Source organism: Sprattus sprattus (assembly GCF_963457725.1).
Source record: "Sprattus sprattus genome assembly, chromosome: 10".
Classification (NCBI taxonomy): Eukaryota; Metazoa; Chordata; class Actinopteri; order Clupeiformes; family Clupeidae; genus Sprattus; species Sprattus sprattus.
Genome location: NC_137908.1, coordinates 3,544,781 through 3,561,921, shown reverse-complemented (window position 1 = coordinate 3,561,921; position 17,141 = coordinate 3,544,781). Strand labels below are relative to the sequence as shown.

At 40.4% G+C, this 17,141-nt stretch overlaps 1 protein-coding gene across 2 annotated transcripts; it reads left to right on the top strand.

Annotated features, from left to right (window-relative positions):
* The first annotated feature begins 522 nt into the window (after nucleotides 1-522).
* LOC308371170 (class I histocompatibility antigen, F10 alpha chain-like) lies at nucleotides 523-16,662 on the top strand. Of its 2 annotated transcripts, none has more exons than XM_080846011.1 (7): nucleotides 523-830; nucleotides 7,320-7,580; nucleotides 10,663-10,941; nucleotides 11,582-11,860; nucleotides 12,297-12,389; nucleotides 12,518-12,535; nucleotides 12,705-16,662. In XM_080846011.1, the coding sequence occupies exons 1-7, from the start codon at nucleotides 785-787 to the stop codon at nucleotides 12,824-12,826; spliced, it is 1,098 nt and encodes a 365-aa protein (XP_080702137.1). In that variant the 5' UTR covers nucleotides 523-784; the 3' UTR covers nucleotides 12,827-16,662. The 2 variants fall into 2 exon arrangements, with proteins under 2 accessions (XP_080702137.1, XP_080702136.1); XM_080846010.1 differs by lacking the exon at nucleotides 523-830 and adding an exon at nucleotides 4,173-4,313.
* Nucleotides 16,663-17,141: the final 479 nt, after the last annotated feature.

Genomic DNA, 17,141 nt, shown 5'->3' with positions numbered 1-17,141 from the left:
TACCCGGTCTGACCCTGTGTCATTTTGTGCATCTGACTAATAAAAGACTTGTAACTAAAAGTTTTGTTCCCCATTAGGCTAGTATTAGTGCCCTTTTTTCTAACATATTTTATGTTTTGTAGGTCAATTTCGATAAAAGCGTTTGCTTAAGTTTAGTAGCTTAACCAAACCATCTCTTACCTTAGGACAGTTGTTATTAGATATTTTGCAATGAATGCCCCTTATTCCAGAAATAATGTGGTCTTGCCTCTAGACTGAAATGCATTTTTCATTAGTTGTGGGTCATAGGGCAAACCTGATCAGACCTTTGAGAAAAAAGTTCATATTTTGCTAAGCTGGTCTTGCTTATGCAAGAGTGATGTTAAAGCAACCAGGACCAGAAACGTCTGCCTCACTCTAAGTGACGCGGTAGCTTTTCGAAAAGGTCATTGGTGTTCCATTGGTGTTGTTTCCGTATTTTCCGTGGTCTAGTTGATACAAAAAGCTGACAGACTTACTTTGACACAGAGCGAGAAGGGGAGAGAGAACACGTTACGGCCAGCGGTGTAGTCCAGGGTATACGCAGTTATACGGAGTATACCCACTTATTTTTCAGTCAGCATTGCGTATACCCACTTCTCATACCAGGGCGTTATCCTGTGCTGTATTGGCTGCTTAAAATAAAATGACTATATAAGAGTATACCCACTTCTCCAGGGACCACACCACTGGTTACGACAAGCCAAATGTAGGATTACCGTTTGGAGACACCTTTTCTACCTATAGGCCTAGTTAAAAGAGAGCAATGCAGGCTTTCTTGATTCTAGTCTGTCTACCCTTGTCGTCTTCCGGTAAGTTTGTGTCTGTTTAATATAATATAATGCGGATGTCCATAAAGGCGGAAAAGGGTGCGACCTTTTGCTTAAATTAAAAAAAAACAACGATCAAAGGGCTTGCTCTCGACCTACTTACTCTAAACCTGCTCTTTCTCAATACACATTATCCATATGTAATCGTAAGAACGTAAATCAAGTTCAAAATGTAACCTAACTTTTAACTTTTTGTTAACATTCAAAGTTTGGTTTAATATAGCTGGTTTCTAATACTGATCTGAAAACGAGATTCGTATACATGGCGCCTCAAAACTCCCCACGGAAAACCTATAAAGTGACTCATTTCACGTGAAGTGTTAATAGTTTCAGTTTTGAGATAAAACCCTCAGTCTAACTACCATTTGGTGACGCTTGTTCTCCTTATAATTACATAGGCTGTATGCAACCGTAGTCTAGTTGCTTCGTGGAATTGTCTCTATACTTTGTCAAACTAATACAATTATACATTCTCGATGCATTAAAATATGATAATAATATTAATAAAAAACTATATTTATAAAGCACCTTTCATGCAAAACAATGCAGCTCAAAGTGCTTAATCCCTGATGCCGCTGGCATAACATTTATTCTGTTCTGTGTTGATTTGTACGACCTGCAACTTGTTTTTAGATCCTATCCATTTTCATAGAATAAAAAGCTATATGTTGAGTCAGTTTAAGTATTCTGAAGTATTTTTATTCAGCAATGAGCTTTAGGGGTTAACACGGATGTGTCAGGGATCGGCTGTCCTTTTAAGAGAGTAAAATTAGTGTCAAGCCAGTTAGATTAGAGGGCCTACACCCTCTTCCTGGTGGTAGCTCCTGTAAATTACCAATGAGCTATGAGATGTATTTTTCAAAGTAGGAAGGAGGTGTGGTGGGAATCTGATTATAATCAGTCTTACAACCAATGCGAGGATCAGTCTTATAATTAAATATTAGTAATACGTTTATATACGTTTATTTCTACAGAAGAATCAGAAACACACAAAGTCAACAGCAAGCAGTCTGTGTCTACTTAACAGAGTTACAGAGATGAGAAGAACCAGGAGTATCACTCTATTCCAGCACACTTTATTCTGAAGGACAGAAAAGGATCAGCCAAGTTCTCCTATTGCTCTACACAATAACACTTGCAATTCACATAATTTCTGATACATTTAGAGAATTCAAATGTTAACTATTTTAGCAGAAGCATTTCATGGACGTTTCATTCTCAATTATCCATTCAGGACTTGATCTCCTTCATACTCTTATTACAGATATTTCTATAAAGGATCCCTGTGACATTATTGTTCAGCATCACAGTTCTCTGCCTGCACTTTCAATCCTGCTGCTGTATTATGTCCTGTCATAGACGCTTGATGATGACTTCACAAAGGTTTCTGATAGTAGAATATTAGGCTGTTATGGGTTCATGCCTATGTGTTGATTCATGTTATGATGATATTCCTTGTGCTAATAGTAAAGGGCTCTATCTTAAAGGCACCCAGTGCAACTTTATGTAAACATTCAATGAAACATAAACATTCAATTTCTAGTCTTTTTTTACACGTAGTTAGTTTCAATAACTCCATACCATTACATATCGACATTCAAGGAGCAAAGATGAGTCGTCGTTGTGTGGTGAGAACTGATAGAACATCGTAAACAACAACAATCGCCGGTGGGGAGAAGCCATTTTTCCATTGACTGTAAGCCTGCTTTATTTATTGTTGGTTAAAAAAAATAAAGAAAATGGCGGCGATTGTTGTTGTTATCGATTTTCTATCAGTTCTCACCACACAACGACGTCTCATCTTTGCTGCTTGAATGTCGGTATGTAATGGTATGGAGTTATTGAAACTTACTACGTGTAAAAAAGACTAGAAATTGAATGTTTATTTTTAAGCCTCGAAAGTTGCACTGGGTGCCTTTAAGACAAAAGAGAAAATGAGGAAATAAATCCCGTCCTCCCTTTAAAACACAAACAAACTAGACCTGAACTGAGTGGATTGAGGGGGTGATTATCAAGTTTATTTTATTGTTGTGCAATCCATGTGTTCTTATTTGACATCTCAGTGACACACAAGAACTGCACTGCACCGGTTTTTTTAAAATATATATACTGTGTATATAACTGACCTCAGTGCTGATATGTGATGCTTTGCATGACGTGGAAAGGGAAGACTTTAGTTTCCCAGTAGAGCTTTGGCAATTTTCTACAAAAAAAAATACTAATGCAAAATTGCATTAAAATACATTCAAGGTTTTCCTTTTTTTATCATGCAAAACATATCATCACATATCATACAAAGCAGCAATACGGAGTTCTGTTCCATAACTAAGCTAACTACCTAAAAGGCATGCAAAAACCTTGCAAACACCACCAACAGCCCAACTGACAATGATAGAAGCTTGCCAACAAACTAACTGGTGTCTTTTGGCAGTAAAACTTGCAATGTCATGTATGTGGAAGCTTATCTCCCATTTTGCAGGGTGTTCCAGCCCGTTACACAGAACTACATGGGGCATATCTTGGATGGGGAACACAGTGTTGATCTGTCCTTCAGATTACCATATGCTATTAAAATGAATTTGAGGATGGGTCCAAAATTAGTTGCCTGTAAAACTATACCTCAAAAAGTGTCAAATTGTTGCTAGTGTTAGTTTAATTCAATTTATGAATTAACTGATTAAACATAAGCTATTGAAATAGATTTTGTGGTGGAATGACCTACTTGACACGGTTTCGCTCTAGCAACGACTTAGTATATTTATAAAGTGCTTAAAAACTAACCATTTAAACGATCTTCTATCGGATTATTTAATTTACTTGAGGTCTACTTTATAGCCATATTTTTAATATTTGTTTTTTATTATTAATTGGTACCTAATATTGTTTCTTGATCAATTTTCCCCCATTAGGCTAGTATTACTGCCTTTTTTGTTTGAATGTTTATCCGTTTTTTCTCATACATTTTATGTATTGTGGGTCATTTTTCGGCAAAAGCGGCTGCTAACCATCTTTAACCTTAGGGCAGTCGTTGTAAGGATATTTTGCAATGAATGCCCCCTATTTCAGAAAAACCTTCGTCTCGCCTCTGGAATGAAATGCATTTTCCATGAGTTGTGGGTCATAGGTCCTACCTGATCGGACTTTTGAGAAACAGTTCATATTTTGCTAAACTGGTCTTGCTTGTATGAGTTAGGCTGAAGCAACCTGGAGCAGAAACGTCTGCCTCACTCTAAGTGACGCGGAAGCTTTTCGAAAATGTCATTGGTGTTCCATTGTTGTTATTTCCGAAGGCTATCTATGTTCTGTAGGCGAGTTGAGGTTGAGACGGAGAGAGAGCACGTTACGACACGCCGAATGTAGGATTAATGTTAGGCTGGACACTTTTTCTCCTTATGCACGTGTCCAGTTCAATTAGGGCTATGCAAGCTGTTTTGATTCTTGTCTTTCTACCCTTATCATCTGCTGGTGAGTTTTTGTCTGTTTAATTTAATGCGGATGCGGATGTCCATAAAGGCGGAAAGAGGTGAAACGTTTTGCTTACATAAAAAAAAGCACATTCAAAGGGCTTGCTGTCGACCTGTTTACTCTCAATATCCCTTGAAACACTATCCATGCCATGTAAATCGGGAGAAAGTAAATGAAGTTCAAAATGTAACCTTACTTTTTACCTTTTGTTAAAATTCAAGCTATGGTTCAATTTAGCTTGTTTTTAATGTTTAGCTTGTTTTTAAACAGATCTAAGAACGATATATCTGAGAAAAATGTTTAAATGTTTCGTCTTGAAAACATATATATACATAGAGGCAACGGTCACATGCAGCATGTGATTTCAAGGAAACCGAGAGTCACCAAATGGGCGGCAGATATGTGCTACAGATATATGTGACTCGTTTCACATGAAGTGTGGACAGTTTCTGTTTTGAGAAGAACCCGTCTGTAGCTCAGTCTGCCGCCCATTTGGTGACGCTTGGTTTCTTTGAAATCACATCCTGAATGGGACCGTTGCCAACTTGCTTGGCGGAATTGTGTACACTAATGTGTAAGGGAGATAGGGACAGCAATTTTGGAATTACTCTCTGAAATTGTACTGTTTATTGTCCCCCCCAACAATGAACTGGGATTTTCACCCCTGAGCATATTGGATACATTTTCACTTTTCAATAGTGATGTTATGTTTAACTATTAAAACGAAAGTATCAAACTATGACCATAACATGATACTTTAGATTGAAACTTTGTTGTTGTTAATTTACAATCCATTACAGTGTATCTAATCAATTTTTTATTTGAAATAAAAATGCGATTATTCTGTTCCTACACTGCACGGCCAACATCAACCCACCCGTCTGCTACAGCTGGCACCAGCTTAGAAACCAGCTATATTAAACCAAAGTTAATTGCGTAGCTTAAAAAAAAGTTTTTATCAGTCATGACTTGAGGCATGGAGGCCAAAAAAGTATCTGAACCTCTCAGTTTTAAAAGACCTGTTTCACACTGCCTGCACTGCGTGGCTGGGTTCCCTGTTGTTTTTCATTTCGCCGCCCAGGTTAACAGGTTAGAGCTGCCTTAATGAAGGGAAATTTATACCTGCCGTTCCCATCCTCGCGCAGTTTGGTGTTGTTTCCGCTGGTAGCGCACCTCCCAGTTTTTATACCCTGTCACACAGCTGGCGCATATGCAAAATGTTGAAGACACGAGTTGCAGGTCTGTACAAGCTGTAACAGGGGTGGTATTGTGAGCAGGACTCAATTGCACTACTCAGACACAGGGGTAAAGAATAATCAAAGAACGTTTACTAACAGGCTTCTGTGAACAGGAAGACAGTCCAATAGGCAGGCAAACAATCCAACAAGGAGGAAAGCAACGACAGGATTCAGCTCAGGGTTTGATACACACTGACTGAATGAGGGACAGTAGCAGACAATCAAGGCAGGGCCATCAACAAAGGCGGGGAACACACAAGGCCAGGGCGTAAGGTGGCTGAAACGAGAAGAGATGAGAAAACACACAACACAAAACTGAAGAATAAAATAAAACATTGGAAACAGGACAGACAAACATCTACAGGAGAAGGAGCAGCCATGGCGGTGACTGTGGCGACAGGAACAGCGGCTGTAAGAACAGTGGCGACAGGAACAGCGTCAGGAGCGGCTGTAAGAACAGTGGCGACAGGAACAGCGTCAGGAGCGGGCGGCTGTAGGAACAGTGGCGACAGGAACAGCGTCAGGAGCGGCTGTAAGAACAGTGGCGACAGGAACAGCGTCAGGAGCGGGCGGCTGTAGGAACAGTGGCGACAGGAACAGCGTCAGGAGCGGCTGTAGGAACAGTGGCGACAGAAACAGCGTCAGGAGCGGCCATAGGAACAGTGGCAACAGGAACAGCGTCAGGAGCGGCCGTAGGAACAGTGGCAACAGGAACAGCGTCAGGAGCGGCTGTAGGAACAGTGGCGACAGGAACAACGTCAGGAGCAGCTGTAGGAACAGTGGCGACAGGAACAGCGTCAGGAGCGGCTGTAGGAACAGTGGCGACAGGAACAGCGTCAGGAGCGGCTGTAGGAACAGTGGCGACAGGAACAGCGTCAAGAGCGGCTGTAGGAACAGTGGCGACAGGAACAGCGTCAGGAGCGGCTGTAGGAACAGTGGCGACAGGAACAGCGGCTGTAGGAACAGTGGCGACAGGAGCGTCTGTAAGAACAGTGGCGACCGGAACACGGTATTTGTAGAGACAGCAACTGCAGGAGCATCAGCAGCAGGCACCGCCGCAGCGTCAGGAGCAGCTGTGGGAAGAGTGGCAGCAGCAGCGTCTACAGAAGCAGCAGGTGAGACAGCAGCAGCAACTGCGGGAGTTGTAGCAGCAGCTTGGGGAATGGCTGAACAAGCACTTGTGGGAGAAGGAGATGTGGCAAGGGTATCCAGATGTGCCAAGATCTGCTGTAGTTGCCCAGATAGCAGGCTAACCCACGGAAGTCTGGAAACCTTCATTGCACTCCGACAGCCATGTTCCATACTGTTGCACCTCCTCCTCGCTAATGTGTACTTCTGGCATTTCCTGTTTACCGCTGGTGTCTGGTATGATGAGGGTGAAAAACTGAATTTTCTCATAACTTTTCTCAGAATATGAACCCCCTCACCCGTCCCCTTAGTTTGTAATACCTACAATGCCCCTAAAATGCCGTTGTATATTAAATGCACTTCATGGAGACTAAAAGTAGTAGCCAGCCACACAAGGATCTTGCAAGGGTTTGTTGTGATTTTTGTGGTAAAAATAACTGAATTTGAAGCTTTGCAGGTGCAGTGATGTTTTTCTATGACAAAAACACAATTCTGAGAACTTCATTCAGTCATTATCACTCATTTGGAATGATGAACCTCTTAATTGTGTAATAATTGTGAAAATCACTCCACAGTATTCCTTCGTCTTGCAGATTGCCCCATAATTTAGTGTCGTCTTTCTGTGATCTGTTCCTTTCAGTGATCCATTCCCTGCGATACTTCTACACGGCCACATCAGGAATCTCAAGCCTCCCAGAGTTTGTAGCAGTTGGAATGGTTGATGGCCTGGTCATCAGTCAGTATGACAGCAACACACATATTGGGGTTCCCAGGCAGCCATGGATGAAGCAGCATCTGGATCAGAAGTACTGGGAATCAGAGACCAAGCTGGGCAGGATGGCTGAAGGGGCCTTTAAGGAGGACATTAAGACTTTACAAAGACGCTTTAATCAGACAACAGGTGAGTTTACCGATCATGTCTGGGTGAGACTGTCTGGACCAAAGATGACACTTAGGGCCTGATTTACTAACAGGATTGCTCCCATTTCAGGCCTAAAATAGCCGGTGTAAACATAAAACGATATTAACAAAGGAGGTGCATTTGAGTAGAAGCGCAGATTACCGCTGCTGGGAGGGTATAAGGAAAAGTGGGTGTGTGCCGCAAAGAGATGGGAGGAGAGGCGTTAAGTGCCCCTGATGAAGTATTCCGTGGTATTTACTAAAACTGCCTGGCGAGAGTGCGTCTCTAATTTGCGGGATAATTATCCGCCTCATAAAAGCACGTCTTAACCAGGAAGCGCTATTTTGATTGAGTCTGAAAACTTTGATATGGCAACAGTTATTAGAACAAGGCGAAGACACAGACAAAGACAACGTGCAGAAAGAATTTTTTCAACACAAATAACACTTTTCCAGTTAAGCGAACCAGAAATCATTAGACGGTACAGGTAAACCAGCAACGCAATACTACAATTACTGAATCAGAGACGAAATCGAACCCCCGGCGATCACATTCCACCTCCATTACACCATGATCATTACTAACGTGGTAGCCAAATACCCTGGATCTGTCAATGACAATTTTATCTTCCAGAATAGTGCCATCTATCCAAGATTGAGCAACTGGGATTTTGGAGGGGCCTGGCTACTTGGTAAATGTATTTGTTTCAGTGGGGATGTATTGTAGTGAACCCATGTCCCTTGTAGAAATTATTAATCTCGCCATGTACACATCTATACTGTTATATTAGACAGTTTATGCATTAATGCCACGCAATAGCATATTCTTTATAATCTTGTTCTTTTAAACATCTCGCTGTAGTTGATGGCGGGTATCCCCAACAGCCATGGATAATGACACCTATACTAGGGGTGGGTATTGCCAAAGAAGTCACGATTCGATTCGTATCACGATTCACATGCCACGATGCGATTATATCACGATGCATCGCGATACTTGAATCATTGCGATGCATTGCGAATTTTCACTGAACACTGTTAGAAAAAAATTAAGCCATTAACAGTGGCTGACTGGCTGTGTATGATCTGGATAGTGTGTTCAATTGATAACTCAAAGCAACTCAGTTCATACATAGCTGTATTTATTTAAACGACTTTTGAAGGTTACTTAACACAAATATTATTATTACTGGATACACTGCATGTTTTGTTTATGAATGACTTGTCGCAGTATCGCGCGGCCGGAAATGCTTGATGTTCGCCAACCATTCATGCAATAAAAAAAAAATATTTTTTTTTTTTTTTTTTTTTTTAATTAATAATCGATACTTGGCGTCAACAATCGATGCAGTAGATCGTGAAAATTAGAATCGCGATGCATCTTCATGACGATTATTTGGCACACCCCTAACCTATACCCAACCCAGCATCGGCAGAAGAACAACAATATAACTTCGCCCACATTGAATCAAGGGCAGTGATTGAGCGAGCGTTTGGTGCCCTGAAAAGTCGTATTCCTTCCTTGTAAAATGTTAATGTTCGCTGTTACTTCGCGAACCAACATATCTATCTCCTCTTCGCTGAACTTTCGTTTTCTCTTCCTCGAATCACCCATGGTGGCAGTAACAGCAGTTGAACGGCGCGCTAATTAACACTAAAGGGCGGAGAAAGGCGCTGATTGCCCAACGCGGATCTGGTTTGATAAATACCACGGAAAATGCGGAAAAACACTGTGCGGTATTTTGCGCTTTGGCAAAGGAACAGATTAAGCTGCGGTCACATTGTTAGTAAATCAGGCCCTTAGCATCTGTTGCTTTTGTTTCAGAATACCAGTTTATTGGTTTGCCCTTCCACATAGTCTACATAACATTCAATGATGTCTCATGTTGTAATTTCTTATTTTAAAAGATGAACTAAAAACTCAATAGAATATGTAAAAGATGGAAATGCACAGTATGACCAAGATATCTACTACAGTATAGTTAGCTTGCTAGCCAGCGAGCTGCTACCTGTCCTCTCTCATAACACCACTTTGAACCTCAAGAGGTTATAGTCACTGTAGTGAAAGCAGCAAGCTGTAGTTGGCAGAGCTGTATTAAAGATGTTTAAAAAGCAGATCCAGCAAGAGCAAGAGAGATACAGCCAGAGAGCGCCTCTCCCATTGGCTTCAGTTTTTTTGACAGTATGACAGTGCCTGGAGCAGCGCAATGTTTTGTCAGCAGAGCATGGAAGTGCAATCATATAAGTAAGGGTAAGGTTTAAGGGCTGTTAGGAAACCTCTTTGCGTGAAAGTTGGTCATTATCAAAATATAAATCCTGATAGGACGAACAGGACCCCGACGCGCAGCAGAATGATATGAAAGATGTGAATTAGAAGCACAAAACCCGTTGCCATTGACAGCAGTCATACCTTTTTTGTAGCGGTAAATACAAAGAAATTACAGATCTGCGACTTTGGGGTGGCCCATTCAAATCAATTACATTTTTAAGAACATTCTGAAGAGCCATATAATAAGTGACAATAGTAGTAAAAATCTATACAAATCACCAGACTGTTGTTGTTCATTGAAATGGATCTGTCAAACAAATATATATATATATATATATATATATACGTATATACTGTATATGTAAATGTTATTATTTTCATGATTTGATTTCATATTCTTTTGGAAAATTAACAGAATATTTATTCTGAAAGATTTTTCCTGTTTTTACATGCAGCTCAAATATAACATTTGCAGTATTTATTATCCCATGGTAAATACTTACAGTATTTTTACTGATGTAAAAGTGTCCTGCCTTTCATTACTGCTCCCAAGCCCATTTCAAACACCAAAAAGATCATCTGAGATTGAGCATGGCAAGAGTTCGATGAAGCAATTATTTTTGAACACTGTACATGTTGCTCTGTCAGTGTACGTACACCTGTAGAAAAAAGGCTCACCATGCTTGTCTATGACCCTTACATTGTAATATAGTATTGTATGTAACTTTTACAGACATGCATTCATGTAACTAAACATTACACTGAAAAAAACTAACTTTCCATTTCTTTTTTTTTTTTTACTTTTGTCTATTAGGAGAGCATATTCTTCAGAGAATGTATGGCTGTGAGTGGGATGATGAGAGTGATGACACCAGTGGCTATGAGCGGTATGGTTATGATGGAGAGGACTTCATCTCACTGGATCTGAACAACATGAGATGGGTGGCTGCTCAACCACAAGCAGTCTCAAGCAAAAACCGATGGGACCCCTACGAGTCCGTGTTTAATGGCAGGAAACAGTACTTCACTCAGGATTGCCGTGATTGGCTGAAGAAGTATGTTCAGTACGGGAGCATGACTCTCGGAAGGAAAGGTACGGCAAGTCACACAACACTGATAACAGCAGAGGCCTTACAGCAGGCTGCATCCCTGTGTTGATGTAGGACCTCATGAAAAAACATCATGTTTAAAGGTCTTGCCATGTGTTAATTCTGACATACTTTGAGACTAATTAAGATTGTTTATTTGGGTTGCCGTAGACATTACTTGACATGCTGAAAGTTAAAAGAAGACAGTACTTGACATGCTGAAAGTTAAAAGAAGACATTACTTGACATGCTGAAAGTTAAAAGAAGACATTACTTGACATGCTGAAAGTTAAAAGAAGACATTACTTGACATGCTGAAAGTTAAAAGAAGACAGTACTTGACATGCTGAAAGTTAAAAGAAGACATTACTTGACATGCTGAAAGTTAAAAGAAGACATTACTTGACTTGCTGAAAGTTAAAAGAAGACATTATTTGACATGCTGAAAGTTAAAAGAAGACATAACTTGACTTGCTGAAAGTTAAAAGAAGACATTATTCGACATGCTGAAAGTTAAATCATGAGCCCTCTCTGTGTCTCTTCTCTTTGTACTTGACAATGCATAACTGCACCCATTGTTCATGTCTGCTATGTCTTCAAATTGTTTTGTATCTTTATCTTTATCTTCTCCCCTTCTTCCTTCAGTCCCTGAAGTGTCTCTGATCCAGAAGAAGGCATCTTCTACAGTGGTGTGCCACGCCACAGGGTTCTATCCAGCTACGGTGAAGATCTCCTGGAGGAGAGATGGATGGGACATGCAGAAGGGTGTGAAGATGGGAGAGACGCTGCCCAATGGGGATGGAACCTTCCAGAAGAGAGCTGAGCTCAGAGTGTCACCTGAGGAGATGGAGAGAAGTCAGTACACCTGTGAGGTGGAACACATCAGTGGAGAACCAACACTCGTCACCCTGACTGAGGAGGAGGGTAAGAATTTTCAGACACCACACACAACTCAACAGCTACTGAGAGAGAAATGTTGATATTCATAAAAAAAAACTGCATGTTTTAAAATTTCAAAACCACTCATATCATTCTCATAGCCTACTCTAATACTACACTATTATGTTTAATTTAACTATAATACAGTCATAGCATGAACAGAGGTCACAAGGTGAACAATACATTTTTTGTAACAGCTTCATATATAAACAGATACATGAACAGTGGTTCCCAATATTACTGTTAATTTTCATTCCAGGCTGTCAACAAGTACATAAAAGTACCACAAATAAACAGATGTACGTAGATGCTTATTGTAGGTCTAGAGGCATTCACATTAAAATGCAATCATAGCATGAACATAGGACACAGATGAAAATTACTACTTATACTTATATCTAACCTTTTTTTTTTTCTACAGGAAGATTTTTTGTAGGTATTATTACTGGATGTGTGATTGCAGCCCTTGTTATTGGAGTGGTGATTGGCGTGGTTAAGATGATGAAGAAGAAAAGTGAGTTGCCTTTATGTCAAAATGTATGCAATTTCCAAACTTATGTAAAATGCTTTGTGTCTGCTTTCGGACATTGGTGATGCTTAAGTGTGTTTATGTAAACATTCTCCATCTTATTGTGTCGACAGAGTACAACAAGGCAGGAAGTGAGTACATTTGTTACACCTTTTTAAAAATCTTAAAAACGTTCAATTCTAGACCCTGGTTTTGTGTATTTACTACGGCTGCGGATTTGTAATTTTTAGTGTGCAATGTGCATTTTAGTTTATAGTGTGAATCATATCTTTGTTTGACGGATGTTTTTTCCTTCATCAGCGTCTGACACAGATTCTGATGCCTCCACCAGAACCACGGAGACATCATCAGGCCCCCCGTCTCCTATTACACTCTCCCCTATCGGCTCTCTGTCCTCTGTGGCTGGAATGAAGTCATGTTAGGGGCAAGGCCACTTGGCGTTTGCTGGGGCATATATTTCATTGAGGGCACTAGGCCACATGTAAGGCAAGCATGCAATTACCTTGCAGAAATGTCACGTTTTCGATGCGCTACAGAGTGACGCTAACATTATTAAATCACAACCAAGCAACAGCAGCGCGGCTAATGGTAGCGCTTCATCTGTTAAAGCAGCAATAGAGAGTTTGGTTCCAAAACTAGTAAGCTAACTACCTAAAAGGCATGCAAAAACCTTGCAAACACCCCCAACAGCCCAGCTGACACTGATGGAAGCTTGCCAACACACTTACTGCTATGTTTTGGCAGTTAAGCTTGTTGTGTCATGCGTGTGAACATTTTTCTTCCATTTTTGCTGGGTGTACCAGCCCTTTACACAGCACTTTAAGGTGGACCCATGGAAATGTTCTCAGCCCCGCCAGCTCCTTATAAGGGCACACAACCGTAGTGACGTGTGCAGTCAGAATTGACGGAATCCACGCAAAAGCAACTCGAAAGCAACATAATCAACAGTCATGTCAATGCAGAAAGTGCACAGGTCAGTAAACGCAGACCTAACTTCACCGGTGCAGAGGTGGAGGTACTGTCGCAGAATGTAGATGTGTCCATTCTATTCCACTATGGCTGTATTCTAGCGATTCAGTTGAGTGCATATTTATTTACTTACATTTGCAGTGTACAAATTCAGCCCTTAAACCTTCTAACACAGAGCGGCCCTGTGGGGCATCTGGTGTTTTTTTGAGGAATTGCATTTAAGAAAACTCTGGGCGATTTACAACTGCTATTTCGCGTTCTGAAATTCTTCTTAAGGTCCGAAAGAATTGCAGATGAGAAAACTTACATGAATGCCAAAAAACATAGTAGTTATTCCAGCTTTTCTGTTGTCCGGTAATTGCCGGTCTTTGTCCGGAAAAAAATGTAAATGTCCGAAAATATTAGAGCTCACCGGTCAAATTGTCTGATTGGAATTTCTTAAAAATCCCGTCTCGCAAACACAATCTGAATTTGACAACAATCCTAATATTTAGGCCTATAAAGCAAACCTGCACTGCCCTTATTATGTTTTAAAGGAACAGGCTAATCTGCCGTTAGAAAGTTATTAAACAACATGCATATGCTGCATATTAAATAAAGCGCAAACCATCGGTTACAAACAAGGAGCGAACTGAGTGAGAAGGATCCAACATGGCCAAGCAGACTAGCCTTAAAAGCTTTTTTCAGAGGCCAAACGCAACTGACGAGGGTAAACCGTCTGACGAGGATGAACCTGTAATACGTGCAGTGTTGCGTCTGAACGCGTTTCATTTCATTATACTGTCTATGCCCGTGCTTGAGCGCGCCGAAGTTTCGTAGGAGCCAGGAGCGGTATTGCAGACATGAGATTTAGCAGCATATTGAAAAAACTAACTGAACAAGTTTATTTTTTTGGAGCTGTGAACTTAGTTCAAAATTTTGAATTATGAACTATGAACTGAACTAGTTCATGTAGAAAGTGAACTTTCCAAACACTGAATACCTGAAGCCCTAGATGTTCGAACAGCTTCACCAGAGAAAAAGCCGAAATGTCGGGCGTTTATGTCGTTATGGAGTGACAAGTGCGAGGTAATTGATAGTCACAGTAAAATGTTCTGTTAGCACTGCGAAAAGGCAGGACGACGCAACGGATTCACAAGAGGGTCGAATAATTTTAGAATCTCTGCTCTCATTGAACATAGTCAGAGCAATGACCATGTTGCGGCACTCAATCTAACGCCACAGCAGGTTGCGATTAAAGTAGCATTTTGCAGGAGGTAGTTAGGGTTTTGCATTTTGTGTATGGTTTTTGGATTTGTGTTTTGAGGAAATGAGGTATGCTTTCAAAAAATGTGTGCAAGCAATTCATTTAGGGTGACATAGTTTTCTAATTTAAGATAGTGAAATATGTCTCTATATATGTCACTGTTATTTTGGTTATCATATGCTTTGCTAAAGTTGTTTTGCAGTATCGGTGTATGTCAATTACGCCTATAGGGGGTTCAATAGCTTCAAAGGCTGCCTATAACACACGGAGTACAATTCCCCACCTTTTATTTCAGAATCATGTTCTATACCTTCTTATTAAAACATTTGAGCCCTATATTGAAGGGGTACATTTTTCTTGTTTTATCAGCCTAACTACTTTTGCACTATCAGTGTATGTCAATTCAGCCTCTAGAGGTGCATAGGTCACACTTGAAAGGTTGGATGTGACTTTTTATTTCAGACTGTTTTACTACGACTTGAAACTATCATATTTTAAAATCTATGTACCATTGATAGAGATTATTTCCAAACACTGTTAATGACTTAAGAATATAATAATCAAGTGACTTGTTTGAATATATTCCTGTGAATGATGTGCTTATGAAAGCAGGAGCATGGCTTTTCTCTCTGTGTGTGTAACTAGAATATTAGGTGCCACTAAGTCTGCATATGAACAAGAGCATGTTTAGACCAGAGGAGATAAGAAAGGAACTGTGCTTCTTCCGACCTTGTGCAAAACTGCCATCCTTGCAAGACAGGGAGCCTCGGACGTGAGAAATCCACCACGTGATCATCCCTGCTCAAAGCTAAACTTCTGACTATATAAACTTTGTGCGAAGAGTTTATCAGGGCTTCACTGTCAGCCTCGGCTGGGAGGGGAGCCCAATTGCAATTGTTGTTGTTTGTCTGTCTAATAAATATACTTTCATGCAGCTTCGGAGTCCTGAACTAACTAGGGTGATTTTTCACCTATCATAATTGGGGGCTCGTCCGGGATTCCAACAACCTCTTCGACTCTCCTTGCTGGGCTAATCATCAGGACCTGAACAGTATGGAGGAGTACGAGACTCCGTTTTTTCTAAAGACCTCCAAATTGAATTGGATGGAGGCCAGGGCCTGCCAGCGAGGAGAGCCGAGAGTGAAGGAATTGAATTTGACTATAGGGGATGGACTCCGACTGTTTGTGAGTATATTGGTTGTTTTATGTAAGTGTACGATAGTATGTGGTTCTTGTTTTTTTCGGTTTTGTGTACACTTGTCTTGTGTGGGATTGATTTTGGGTATTCTTTGTGTGTTGGCTACCTGTGCATGCAGTGTAGTACCCTGTATACGGAAGATGGTGACTGAAATGATTAAAACTCCTGATGACGAATATCTTGCCTTACAAATACGTAGCGCCTGTGCCTCTGATGGAAAGTTTGCTTAATAATTATTTACTAAGGTAGATGAAATAATGCTCATTAATGACCTCTGTTCCGAAAATCGATGTGATGAAGCTCAGAATGATGATTTTGAAGTTATCCATTGAAATTGATAATTAATGCTTAAGAAAGATGATTTGTGTTTTTGATTGTGTTTGTAATTTTCGATTATCCATTGAAACGGATAAAAGGAGGGATTGATAGAGATTATTTCCAAACACTGTTAATGACTTACGAATATAATAATCAAGTGACTTGTTTGAATATATTCCTGTGAATTATGTGCTTATGAAAGCAGGAGCATGGCTTTTCTCTCTGTGTGTGTAACTAGAATATTAGGTGCCACTAAGTCTGCATATGAACAAGAGCATGTTTAGACCAGAGGAGATAAGAAAGGAACTGTGCTTCTTCCGACCTTGTGCAAAACTGCCAACCTTGCAAGACAAGGAGCCTCGGACGTGAGAAATCCACCACGTGATCATCCCTGCTCAAAGCTAAACTTCTGACTATATAAACTTTGTGCGAAGAGTTTATCAGGGCTTCACTGTCAGCCTCGGCTGGGAGGGGAGCCCAATTGCAATTGTTGTTGTTTGTCTGTCTAATAAATATACTTTCATGCAGCTCCGGAGTCCTGAACTAACTAGGGTGATTTTTCACCTATCAATGTACCTATCTTATTTAAGTAGTTTACATTTGTTCTTCCAGTCTCAGCAGACTATCACATTTCAATGGTTAGTCTTCCTTCTTGAAAGTCGATGTAAAAAGAACATTTTATTGAATTCTCAATAAGGTAACAGATACATATGGCAAAATGCTACTGTTCTGCCCATAATATGTTTTATGTGTTGGGTAACTTTAAAGTTTTCGAGGCTTGAGGCTTAAAAATAAACATTCAATTTCTAGTCTTTTTTACACGATTTGTAAACAACAACAATCGCCGGTGGGGAGAGGCCACTTTTCCATTGACTGGAAGCCTGCTGTATTTATTGTAGGTTACAGAAAATAAAGAAAATGGCAGCGATTGTTGTTGTTATCGATTTTCTATCAGTTCTCACCACCACGATGACGTCTCATCTTTGCTCCTTGAATGTCGATATGT